Source organism: Peromyscus eremicus, chromosome 13 (assembly GCF_949786415.1).
Source record: "Peromyscus eremicus chromosome 13, PerEre_H2_v1, whole genome shotgun sequence".
Taxonomy (NCBI): Eukaryota; Metazoa; Chordata; class Mammalia; order Rodentia; family Cricetidae; genus Peromyscus; species Peromyscus eremicus.
In genome coordinates this window covers 60,188,219-60,200,251 of record NC_081429.1, presented here as the reverse complement: position 1 = coordinate 60,200,251, position 12,033 = coordinate 60,188,219, and the positions used below count along the sequence as shown (strand labels likewise).

The 12,033-nt window shown below is 45.5% G+C and overlaps 1 protein-coding gene across 3 annotated transcripts in view; it reads left to right on the top strand.

Annotated features, from left to right (window-relative positions):
- The window catches only part of Myo1b (myosin IB), a 177,213-nt gene that overhangs the window by 112,490 nt on the left and 52,690 nt on the right, over positions 1–12,033 (top strand). For all 3 annotated transcript variants that reach the window (XM_059278606.1, XM_059278604.1, XM_059278605.1), the window contains 4 exons: positions 6,389–6,487; positions 8,033–8,136; positions 9,519–9,666; positions 9,935–10,053. In XM_059278606.1, the coding sequence (XP_059134589.1) occupies positions 6,389–6,487; positions 8,033–8,136; positions 9,519–9,666; positions 9,935–10,053 (470 nt within the window). The remainder of the gene's footprint in view (positions 1–6,388; positions 6,488–8,032; positions 8,137–9,518; positions 9,667–9,934; positions 10,054–12,033) is intronic.

Below are 12,033 nucleotides of genomic sequence, written 5' to 3'. Positions count from 1 at the left end.
GAGGCAGGAGCAAGCCCAGGGCGGTCAGCCATGCTAGGTTCAGACCAGAACTCCTCAATGCTTCAAGCTACTGAGATTTAGGTGCTTTTTTACACAGTCCCAACCAACCCATGTAGGCTTTTTAACCATGGAAATCCAACTGGAAAAGAGAAGGCTCCGTGACAGTTTAAGGTGAGGTTGAAGAGCATAGCTTTTGGCCTGTCACCTGGACACGGAGGTGTGCTGGCAGCCCTCCGGCAGTTGGAAGTCAGGAAGCCAATGATGGCACTAAGTGTTCATGGCTTCTCCTTGTGGCCATTGCCCCATCTGTCTCACTGGACTGAATCAGAACAAAGCCATCATGTAGGAGAACCCAGAAGGGCCCTGTCCATGCACCTCATCCCCAGGCCTTACTCTGCAGGTGTCCCTCCCCCGTCCTGGGAACAGTGAAGTGATTGAGTGAGGCTCTAGGGACTTCCTCTAGGGAGCATCCTCTGGAGAGAAACGAAGGACAGAAAATGAACTGACCCTCCACAGAGAGCAGAGATGGAATCATGCTTTTGATTGCTTTTCTCTCACATTTCTTTAGAATTTATGGTACAGTCGTTTCCTGTTTTTGTATGTTGTCTCCTCGTGATGTATTGTTTAACCTCTATGTGGTATAGTTGTAGGACATGGAACATGATTTTACTTTTTTTTTTGTGTGTGTTGTGTGAGATTTATGGCTTTGTTCTTTTGTATCATAGCTTTGATTTTATTGATGGCAAATCATTGATTAGGAGTTCACTGCCCAATCCAATTCATTCTTAAGGAATCTGGTCTAACTTGTTTCTTGACACCAGATGCACGAGATGGATTTGGAGAACACTGTAGATCAGTGTTTCTCAACCTTCCTAACACTGCAGCGACCCTTTAATACAGTTCCTCATGTTGTGGTGACCCCCAACCATAAAATTATTTTTGTTGCTACTTCATAACTGTAATTTTGCTACTGTTATCAACCATAATGTAAATATTTTTGGAGATAGAGGTTTGTCAAAGGGGTCATGACCCACAGGTTAAAAATCACTGCTATAGAGGATTCAATCAGTTCTTGGTAGCTGGTGAATATCTACCTACCAGTAAATAGTGTCTGCTTCTAATCTGCCTTCTTTAGACCACAAATCATTAAAAAGTTAGGATAGAATGTTATCTTGTTTGTTAAACTAGGCTGGGTTTATTCACATTTTGATCTTTTTCTCTATGTGTATGTGGTGTACATGTGTGCGTGTGTGTTTGTGTGTGGGGGGACCTAAAGGTGATGTCAGTAGTCATCCTCAACTGGTCTTCCACCTTACTCATTGATACAGTGTCTCTCAATCAACCTTCTGTTTCACCAGCATGGCTAGTCTTGCTTGTCAGCTTGTCCGGGAGCTTCTGCCATCTTAGATTATTACAAGCATCCAGCTCTGCCCACCAGCTCTTCCATGAGTCCTGGGGATCCAATCTCCAGTATTCACATTTTTAAAAGGATAGTATTGATTTAAAATTTATGCCCTAATAGAGAAGTAAACCCACGTTCATATTTAGGATTTTCCAGTGAAAATATTAAATTCTGCTCAGTTATTGGGTAGCTGGAGGGGAGGTGTAGGTAATTGTCTAAGACAGGGAGAAAAATGGTTAAAATCTTATAATACTGATAGTTACTTATAAACAGGCCCATGCTGTGTGAATTAGCCGTTTGCCATAACGATGAGGCATAAGTCCATAAGATACAACTCTGAGATGTTTTCTCCCAGTGGTCATCTTTGGACCACCCGAGGGAGGGTGTGGGGTCTCTGGGGCAGTGGCATTCTGAGTCATGGCTTGCAGTATTATCCTGTCCTCACTGGTAAAATGGAGACAGATGAGTCTTCGCAGGCCTTCTTCAAGAACTTTTTCTTTTTTTCTTTTTTTTTTTTTTTTTTGGTTTTTCGAGACAGGGTTTCTCTGTGTAGCTTTGTGCCTTTCCTGGAACTCACTTGGTAGCCCAGGCTGGCCTCGAACTCACAGAGATTCACCTGGCTCTGCCTCCCAAGTGCTGGGATTAAAGGCGTGCGCCACCACCGCCCGGCTTCATCAAGAACTTGACCGCTTATTCATTTCCTTTTTTTTTTTTTTAAATATATACTCTTTATTGACCTAACTGTAGTGGCAACCACTGGTGAGAATTCAATTTTTTTTTAATATCTAAATATCTGATGGTTTGAATGGACAGTTGATATAAAACCTTTCCCTCCTGTCCATCTGGACAGTGACTGGAAGGGGGGGACACCAAGCACTTTAGTGGAGATGAGGGACCACCGAGGACAGTGGGGATGAGGGACCACTGAGGACAGTGGGGATGAGGGGCCACCGAGGACAGTGGGGATGAGGGACCACTGAGGACAGTGGGGATGAGGGGCCACCGAGGACAGTGGGGATGAGGGGAGAGGACAGTGGGGATGAGGGACCACCGAGGACAGTGGGGATGAGGGGAGAGGACAGTGGGGATGAGGGGAGAGGACAGTGGGGATGAGGGGCCACCGAGGACAGTGGGGATGAGGGGAGAGGACAGTGGGGATGAGGGACCACCAAGGACAGTGGGGATGAGGGGCCACCGAGTACAGTGGGGATGAGGGGAGAGGACAGTGGGGATGAGGGGAGAGGACAGTGGGGATGAGGGACCACCGAGGACAGTACCCACAGCTTCTGCCATTCCATTCAGGGCCACTGCTTTTTCTGGGAGAGAGATCATGTATAAAACAATGGCATTTTTTTCCCAGGCTATCTAATCCATTCATTTTGTCCCAGGGTAATGAGATTTTGTTTTCTTCTTCCCAACCCTTTCATTCTTTTTACTCATTTTAATTCTTTTGCTTGTTTTAAAAAGCCTTCATCTTCCAGTGAGTGCAATCATGGATGTTTTATTTCTTTCCCAGTTTGCCTAGGAAAAGTGATCTAAGAGATGGGCAGGAATATGTACATCTTGTGAATTAGCTGGTCACATTTCAAAAGTAGAAAGCCCCCCAAGTGAAGACCAGGTTATTTTGTTAGCAATCAGTTGGTGATGGCCTGTTAGGTAGGGGGCATATCCTGGTCCCAATGTTTCTTTGTCCCCATTCCTGTATGGCTTAATAAGTTTACCTCTTTATAATGTGAATTTATGTTGAACATTTCATTCTGAGATGCAGCGGCATTGGGCTGTCTGGAGATTCTCACATGTCAGCTGCACCAGAGATCTGGCATCTGGTCACAGCACCTCTAAATCTCCCTCGCAGAGGCCCAGCCGGTACTGCAGAAGCTCCGCAGGCAGAGAAGAGCTGTGCCAGGGTTTCTTCTGCTCCCACTTCATTCAGGGCGCATTTAAGTAAATTACCATGGTCAGGTGAGAAGTCCCTACAGTGAATTGAGTTTATAGTCTCGCTTTGAGTAATTATTTGATATGGCTTCATGCTGTTTGATTATGTTGGTGCATGCACGTTTAGCACAAAACACCAACAGGGAATGGTTTCACGCATTAGTGAATTATTTGGGGGCAAACATCTCCTCTAATTACTTTTCTACCTGCAAGCTTATGACTTACATGAAAAGTCATAAAGAACCTGAAATAGGCTCTGGGGTAATAGAGTAAGCATTGTAAGTAGTAAAAGCTTCAACTGCTTTGTAATAAAAGCTTCCTCATTTTGTGAGAGAGCTGCTTAGTGAATTCATGGATTTCATATAAAGTCCAGCATTTTCCAAACGCTTCAGAGTTTTACATCCACCACCACCCCCCAAAAAAAATTACAGAGCCTAACTAAACATGAACTCCAGTAACCAAAGCTCTGGGTTCAAGCTCTTGTTAGTGTGGACTGAGCCTCATTTTCTCATCTATAAAGTGGAGGTGACAGAGTCAGAGGGGACACTCGGGGCTTCATATGCTCACACATGGAAAGAGGGGTTGAAATCCAGCCTCTGTTTTCCTTTTGTACCTTTCCTTTTAAACACATGCTATGAGTCATGTTTGAATATGGTTATCATTACTTACTGACCGTATCAATACATTCGTGGGTCGAGAAGTACATTCAGTCAACATTCTTTGTCACATTGTTGGCCTTTAACTCACTGATGGTAACTGCCACGAATTCCACAGCCATTATACTGAATCTGACAGCCCTTGCTGTTTCTACATTCTCCATTGTCCGAGCATTTTCAAAGGGGCCAGACGCCAGGCTAGGTAGTGTGTTGCAGTTGCACAGCACGGCCAGTGTGTCACGTGCTTTCTTTTATGTCTTGAAGCATGGGAAATGACTGTGTAAGGGCCGCCAAGCACATTTGTCTCCGTGACCAAGGTGGCCACTGTTACCGTTAGGTGAGGAGCCGGCGTGGGAGGTGCACAGCACTTATGGGATGTGGCAGGGCTTTTAGGGATCTGAAAAAGCCTGGAGTTTACTCTGCCTTCCTCCCCTCACTTTTTCGGTCACGCGTGTGTCATGGTGCCCGTATGGTGGCCAGAAGATTCTGGGTGTTGGTCCTCGCCTTTGTTTGAGGAGGAGTGTCATAGTCACTGACGCAGTACCAGGCAGCTGACTCATGGGATTTGGGGGATTCTCCTGGCTCAGACATGCCCTGCCACATCTTGGTTTTACTTGGATTCTGGATATCCGAACTCTGGTCCACGTACGTGCCCGGCAAGGGCTCTGTCCACTGAACCATCTCCCCATCACCTGAAAAGATGGTCGTGCTGGTTTGTGTGGTGCAGTCCCTGCCACATGAGGAGGAAGGCCTTCATGTTCGCTGATTCCCGAAGAGTTCCCGGTGCCCAGTGGGTGGTAATTCCACGGAAGGAATTTGTGTGTGAATGGACAAAGCAGAATACAGCCCTTGTTTGTATTATTTCCCTTGTGGTCAGTTACTTCCTCCTAGGCGTGGGGATTTCCTTGGAGGATTAGCTCCTCTGTGAGGAATCTGCCCGGCATCTTTGTTCCCAGGGTTGTGCAGGACTGTTAGGGTCTTTCTGAAGCTTGAGTACTTGAGAGGTAAAACCGTACTGTACTTTTACCTATTTCTCTTTTTGCACTCACGTATACGTGTTAATTGTGTGGAATTTCATGTCTTTAGAGATGGTGACTATTATACACTGCTTTTACCCCTGAGGTGTGTTGATCTGGGTTTTCACTTTTTACCCCCTCCCTCTTCCTCCCTAAATGTCTAGTCTTCATTACTCGTCACCACAATTTGGGGACAGCACATTCTCCCAAGTCCTGTGACAGCTGGAGATGAACATAAAATATCTGCAGTATTTCATTTCTAATATTTTTTTGTGTGCTTAAATATTTTGTTCTTTTTCCAGTTGGCTTAGTGTAGATCTTGCATCCCATCTCTTCGTTCTTATAAACAACCTAATGTATTTAGAACACTCTAGATTTCCCATTCACCGTGGCTACATTGTTAAATTCTCCCCACCCTGCATCGGTAAATGCTTTCATACATGCTACAAATACAAATGAAAAACATCAGTAAACATTCCTCGGGAGCCTTCCTTTTAACCTCACACCCAGTTAAAGAACATTTGGGTTTCTGTGTGTTTAGGACACAGTGTATCGGTAATATTAGTAAAGAGAACCAATGGTTTAGAATGTCATCGCTACAGTGTTTCACAGCTGAAAGGGTAAATTTATAAGGGTGCATTTTAAAATTAGCTTCTGCCAGCACAGCTCAGATGCTCTTTGTGCCTTTGGTGAGGGGTTAGTGGGACTCTAGGCAGGAGGAGACTGCTGTCTGTGTTCTGTCACAGGGACTCATTTCTGGTTTCTTTGTTAGTTTTTCATTTCTGGGTAAAAAGTGTGAAAACTTGATGAGACCTTAAGTTGAAGAGATGAAAAAGTATCTGGAGTCCTAAAACTTTGATGCTCTAGAAAACCCACTCTGATTCTTCCAAAAGGTGAAGTGCATGTGTGGAACCTGGAAGCCGCGCCTTATCAAATGGTCTGATCTCAGATCCAGGATCCACCGATGCCCCTGCCTGGGTGCCTAGCTGTATGATGATGCCTGCTAAAACAAGACACTGTCCAAGGAGTACTTACACACAGAACCTGGCAGCTTATTTTGTAGCATTATAATTACTATGTGGAATCTGAACGGATGCATTTTGATGCTTACATGTGTAACATTGCATTTTTAAGACTTTAATATGACCATTAAAAACTTGAGAGGGTACTAGTATTGAGAGCTGTTCTCTTGGATTTGTTGGAAGGAACTGCTGTAGTCGATGGTTGTAGTTGACTTGTGCTTTCAAAGTAGAGCTTAAAATATAACTTCTTTTATTATTTTACTAATATAAAATTAATGAAAGAGGAAGCAAGTATGATGTGTTTGAAGGCAAAATGAATTCTATACAGTTTAATTTTCTTTGTTTTTTTCCTTTTAGATCTTCTGGAGAAATCTCGTGTTGTTAAGCAGCCAAGAGGTGAAAGAAACTTCCATGTGTTCTATCAGCTGCTCTCTGGAGCCTCTGAGGAGCTGCTTCGTAAGTCCGTGTCTCTGTTTGCTTCTTACGCCGCCGCAGCGTCTTCTGAAGCATTCTCTACAGCCGCACGTTCCGCCTGTTTCCCCCGCCGCCGACACTTTCATTTCATCTGTGCTGTTTGCTTTGCCTCACCCCAGCATTTCTTTATATTTCTGTGTCTCACAAGGGGCCAGCCATACACCTCAGATGCGTTAGGGGAGCCTTACGGTGGGGAAGGGCCTCTCACAAGTGTAAAATCAAAACGGAAGAAAACTGGCAATGCGTAGTAAAGAATTATATAAGAATTTTCTAAGTGAGGATTTAAAAACCACGGGGAATGGGATGGGCAAGGTGGCTCAGTGGGTAAAGGCACTTGCCTCCAAGCCTGACGACCTGAGCTCCATCTCCTGGACTCAACGTGGTTTAAAGAGAGAGCCAACTCCCACACGTTGTCCTGACCTCTACACCCTTACCATGATACAAATGCGTGTATATACATACATGCACTCACACATGTACAGTAAATAAATTAGTGTAATAATTTTTAAAGTCAGAGGGAAGATGGTGGTAGCCATACAAGATTTAACAATCTGACTTTCAGAGATTTTAGAGAGTTAATATAAGTTCGCAAGGAAGTTATCCAGTAGCTATTGGACATCATCAAACAGTTCAAAGAAGAAGAGCTATGGGAAGTCGGTCACACTCAGGGAGACACACTCTACTCGTTACTTTTCTTATTTCTGTGACTGAATACTTAGGAAGAAGCCAGGTAAGAGCAGGAAGGTTGATTTGGCTCAGGGTTCAGGGGATACGGGGAGGACAGAGGTAGCAGCAGTATTCACACTTATAGCAGTGGACGAGCCGTGTGGCTGCGCACATCTGGGCAGACCAGCAGCACAGTGAGGTGAATACTGGTGTTCATGAGGCTCACTCTGGGCCTCGTGGATGGTGCCACCCACATATCCAGTGTGTCCTCTCTCGGTTCAGCCTCTCTCAAAACATCTGGAGGTGTCTTAGATGATCTAAATTCAGTTGACAATGAAAATTAATCCTCATCACCATGCTCTCTAATAATCAACAAATGCACACTAAAACACACCGAATTCCCCACTAGGTAGGTATATGTTAGCAAACTCGTGAAAAGGAATAGCCGGGAAGATTGTTCTGATATCTAGACCCACAATCTACTGATCTAATGAGTGTCTGTGAGGGCCAGTAGCGTCCTCCAAAGAATCACAGAACGATTGGAGTCTATACCCTGTCTTACCACCTCTCGGGATATATCATAATAATTCGTAGGAGTCCAAAGCCAGTTTATATAAGGGACATTTTCCACTCCCTTGTGTTTAGCCATCCTACATTACGGTATTTTCCAGTGACAATAAATGTGCCACAGTAACAAAAGTGGGTTTAGGAGAACACTACTATTGATCTTTGTGCATCAGTTCTTATTATTGATTTGTTACATAATATGAAAGTCATTTTATCTGAAGGGTAAAACATGCAGTCGGGAAGAAGAATACATTTATTGAAATAACATATCAATTTGTATGCATGACTCCACAGACAAGCTTAAGCTGGAGCGGGATTTCAGCAGATACAACTACCTGAGTCTGGACTCGGCCAAAGTTAATGGGGTGGATGACGCTGCCAATTTCAGAACTGTCAGGGTAAGAAGTGTCTTCGTTGCATTTTAAAATGGGTAACCCCATACTGCTCAGCCAGAACTGCTTACAGTTCAGTTGTCTCTGCGTTATAATTTACGCTCCCCCAGATTAGACGCATCCAAGAATTCATTATGTTTTTATTAGTTTGGTTTTGCACTGGCTCTACAGTCACCCGAGTTTGTGAAGGCCATGTTTACTAGAGCGTGCTGTTTTTACCATTTGTAAAAAGGAGCCTTCATCTATTGTTCTGAGCTTGACACTCTGTGTGTTGAAATCCCAAGTATTTTTATAGCCAAAGTTAATTCCCAAATATGAAAACTGCTCTTGGGTCCTCTTAAAGTTGAAAGTATTTTTAGGCAGAAAATCCTGTTTTTACGCAGATTTAGAAAACGATGTACACGTCAGAAGAATCCAAGTTCCTCCTTCATTAGAAAAGAAGCCAGCGTTTACATAGTTCTCTGTTTCCTGTCTCTATGTGGCTGGCACTTTCAGAATTACTCCCATTATGACATTGTGGTCACTGGGATTTACCTCCGAATGAGGCAGCTGGGGCTTTGGGGAAGAGCGGGGAGATCACGTTACAGACGAAAGCGAGATTGGCACCTCATACTGTTGAGGCTTAATGAGGAAGGTGTGGGGTCCTTTCCTTGTTCTTGCTGCTCATGTATATGTTGGAAAGTGCACATGACTGTCACTGCTGTGTAAACTAGTGACACACATACAGAAAAGACCAGTGCCAGCTGTGCTCAGGAAGAAAGCTCTTGTCTGTCAGTGAGCCGTTGTGTATAAACATGCGCATATGGAAGCAATGGTCTGGACAGGATTTTGTTTTCAGACTCCAGTCCAAGGCCAGCTCTGTAACCACGTTGCCCGGCACATACTTGGCACTCAGGGCACATTTGTGAATGAATGCGTGTCCCTTGCACCCTTGGGGGCACTTCACCTCTGCATGCTGGTGTTTTCCACATCTGTGAAGTAAGCAAGGTTATTCCCGTTGCTGGAGGTTGTAGGAACATCTTGTTTGGTTCTCTTTCTAGAAGCAGAAGCACCGTGTGAAAAAAAAAAAACAAAAAGACATGTATGGAAACCAGCTGGTTGATTTTAAAGGGGGGGAGGGGACTGAGGCCCAGCACTCAGCCCCTTCTTGTGTACACAGCTCTGCCATTAAGTGTGCCTGGAGCCTGGAAGGCTCTTAAGTCACAGTTTGGAAGCACTGGGCAAGATAATTGTTTTGTGCTTTGCATTTTTTTTTTTAACCCCAGAAATAAATCTGTCATAGTAACCGTTAAATTTTATTATCTGTTAAAAATGAGCAAACAGCAACAACCAAACAAGAGCAGGTACAGAACCGTAGAAAGGAAACAGGTGCTTCTCCTCTCTCCCAGAATGCCATGCAGATCGTGGGCTTTATGGATCATGAAGCCGAGGCTGTCCTGGAGGTGGTAGCAGCCGTTTTGAAACTGGGGAACATCGAGTTCAAGCCCGAATCACGAGTGAATGGTCTGGATGAAAGCAAAATCAAAGATAAAAATGGTAAGTCGGCGGGGAGCAGCTCGGCTTAGGGAGCTGGCTCTGAACTGCTGCCCAGTCTCTCATCTAGAAAGCAGACCTGGGGCTTCTCATTGGTCTGAAAAAACTCAGCGGTGAAACTAAACCGAAATGCCATTGCCGTGAGGTTTTCCCGCTTCTCTAACTCATGCGTGTGTCCGTACTCAGTGTGGTGTAGAAAGAACAGCCGAGGACTTTTTAGTGATCAGGAGTAGCTCACTGTTCATGCCTTTCTTCCTCTGCTCCCCAACAGAGTTAAAAGAAATTTGTGAATTGACCAGCATTGACCAGCTGGTCCTGGAAAGAGCGTTCAGTTTCCGAACAGTTGAAGCCAAGCAGGAGAAAGTTTCGACCACGCTGAATGTGGCTCAGGTGGGTGAACTGTAACATGCAGAAGAAACGTTTTCTCCAGTGGTGAAATTTTTATGTGAAATGGTACTTTGCAGACAGTTACCTTGTGGTCAGGCTGTATTCCGCATACTGTTCTAGGCATTGAAACACTAAGGGAAATTAAACAGTTAAGGGTTCCCATCCTTAGCGAGCTGAAGATTAAGGTGGGGGGGTGTTGGAGAGTAGTCAGTAGGTGCAGTAAATAATCCAGCAAGCAACAGTCGCTCAGTACAGTGACAGAGAAGGAGAAGAGAGTGAGAAAGATGGATGTCCACAGGGACTGGAAGTGGGCTGGGGGCCGCACAGAGCATCCTGCAGAGATGGGGATGATCTGCCTCATGTTTCACAGGGCCCTTCTGGCTGGATATGAAGAGCAGAGCCCAGGTGAGACAGAAAAGAGGAGCAGTTGGGTAGGACACTCACTAATCCAGAGCCAGATGGTTGCACTGTAGCCAGCGCCTGCAACCTTTCTGGACCTGTTTTGAAAGCCGAGGCTACAGAATTGCCGGCGTTTTAATGCAGTGTAAGAGGAGTGAAGGATGGTTGATTCGGTGTTGTAGGAGAAGAGAATCGGTAGACAGGAGAAGTCCAGATGGTCAAACCGGACTCTCTTTCTTCCATGATGTACTCCCACTGTGCCACTGAAGTCTTCCTGAGACACAAATCTGAGTCGCTTCTGCAGATGTGTGTACGATGTAAGCACACTCAGGAGGCATCTGGAGGCCCTTGTGGGGTGAACTGTTTGTTCTGTGACATTTTCTCTACCAGTCAGTGCTGCTCTGGGCTGGAATTAAATGGCTAATTCAGGACTTCTCACTCAGGTCTGCTTCCTTTACTCGACTGTATCCTCTGGCCTCAGCCTCCTTGCAAACAGCCGCCAGCCACCGTAAGACCGCAGGGCAGAGCTCATCCAGACCTTCTGTTCCTTTCCTGCTACTTTCTTTGTATTTCTGTGGCTGTGGAAATGCTTTGCCGTATGGAGATTTGGGTTGTAGCAGCCCTGACTGGACCCCGGCTACTCTTTCCTGTAAATGGTTGTCTCTGCCTCCAGATCTCTCAGGGTCAGCTGACTCCTCAGTCAGAGAGTGAGCTACTGACTTCATGGAGAAGATGCAGAAGCGTGTGGAGCACAAGCCCCAGCTGACCCTGACTGGAGACATTGAGACTAAGCAGAGCTTTGTGGAGAGATAGGATTTAGATGAGAAAGAATGGACAAAAAGAACGCACGTTTGGAGCCCATGTGAGGATCGTGGTCAGCCAGCCTTGGCTCCAGCTTTAGTCAGGATTCACAGCATGGCTGAGAGGGTCAAGTTGGGCCCGGAGAATGTGTGCAGTGGGGTCTCAGACCTGGACACTCATCATAGTTACCTGGGTGGCTTGTTTGTTTGTTTGGCTATACCTCCCGAGGGGTGGGTTCCGTGGTTTGTCTGATGCAAGGCTGGCTGGCTGGCTCATTCATTCATTCATTCATTCATTCATTGAGCCATGTCTCCCGAGGGGTGGGTTCTGATACAAGCAGAGGTGCGCAGCTGCAATGTCACATTTGAGAGCCATCAGATTTGGGCACCAGCCAGAGGAGTTGTCCTGTATGAAGCGAAGCCATGAAAAAGCCCATGTTTCAGAGGCCGTGGAAATATGTGGCTTTGGGACCCGCTTTCATGGTGTTTTCCTCTTGCTTTTTATTCGTCCTCTACAGAAAGCAGACCCAGTTGCTCTTGTTGGTAAGGTTGGTTGCATGACCTCTTATCATTAGGCAACACACCCCCACATCTCTTAACCCTTTGTCATGAAAGATTTGGCTCGAGCCCCCTGGGCTCTGGGCAGCTCAGCTGGGGACAGCTGCTCTTCAGTGTCGCTGGGGCGTCTGGTAGGTTTCTGTTGGAGGGAGTCCATTTGTTAGCCTTTGCTCACAGCTTCAGCCTTGGGTTCCAGGAACGTCTTTATTGCCGTCCTGCTTCGTTT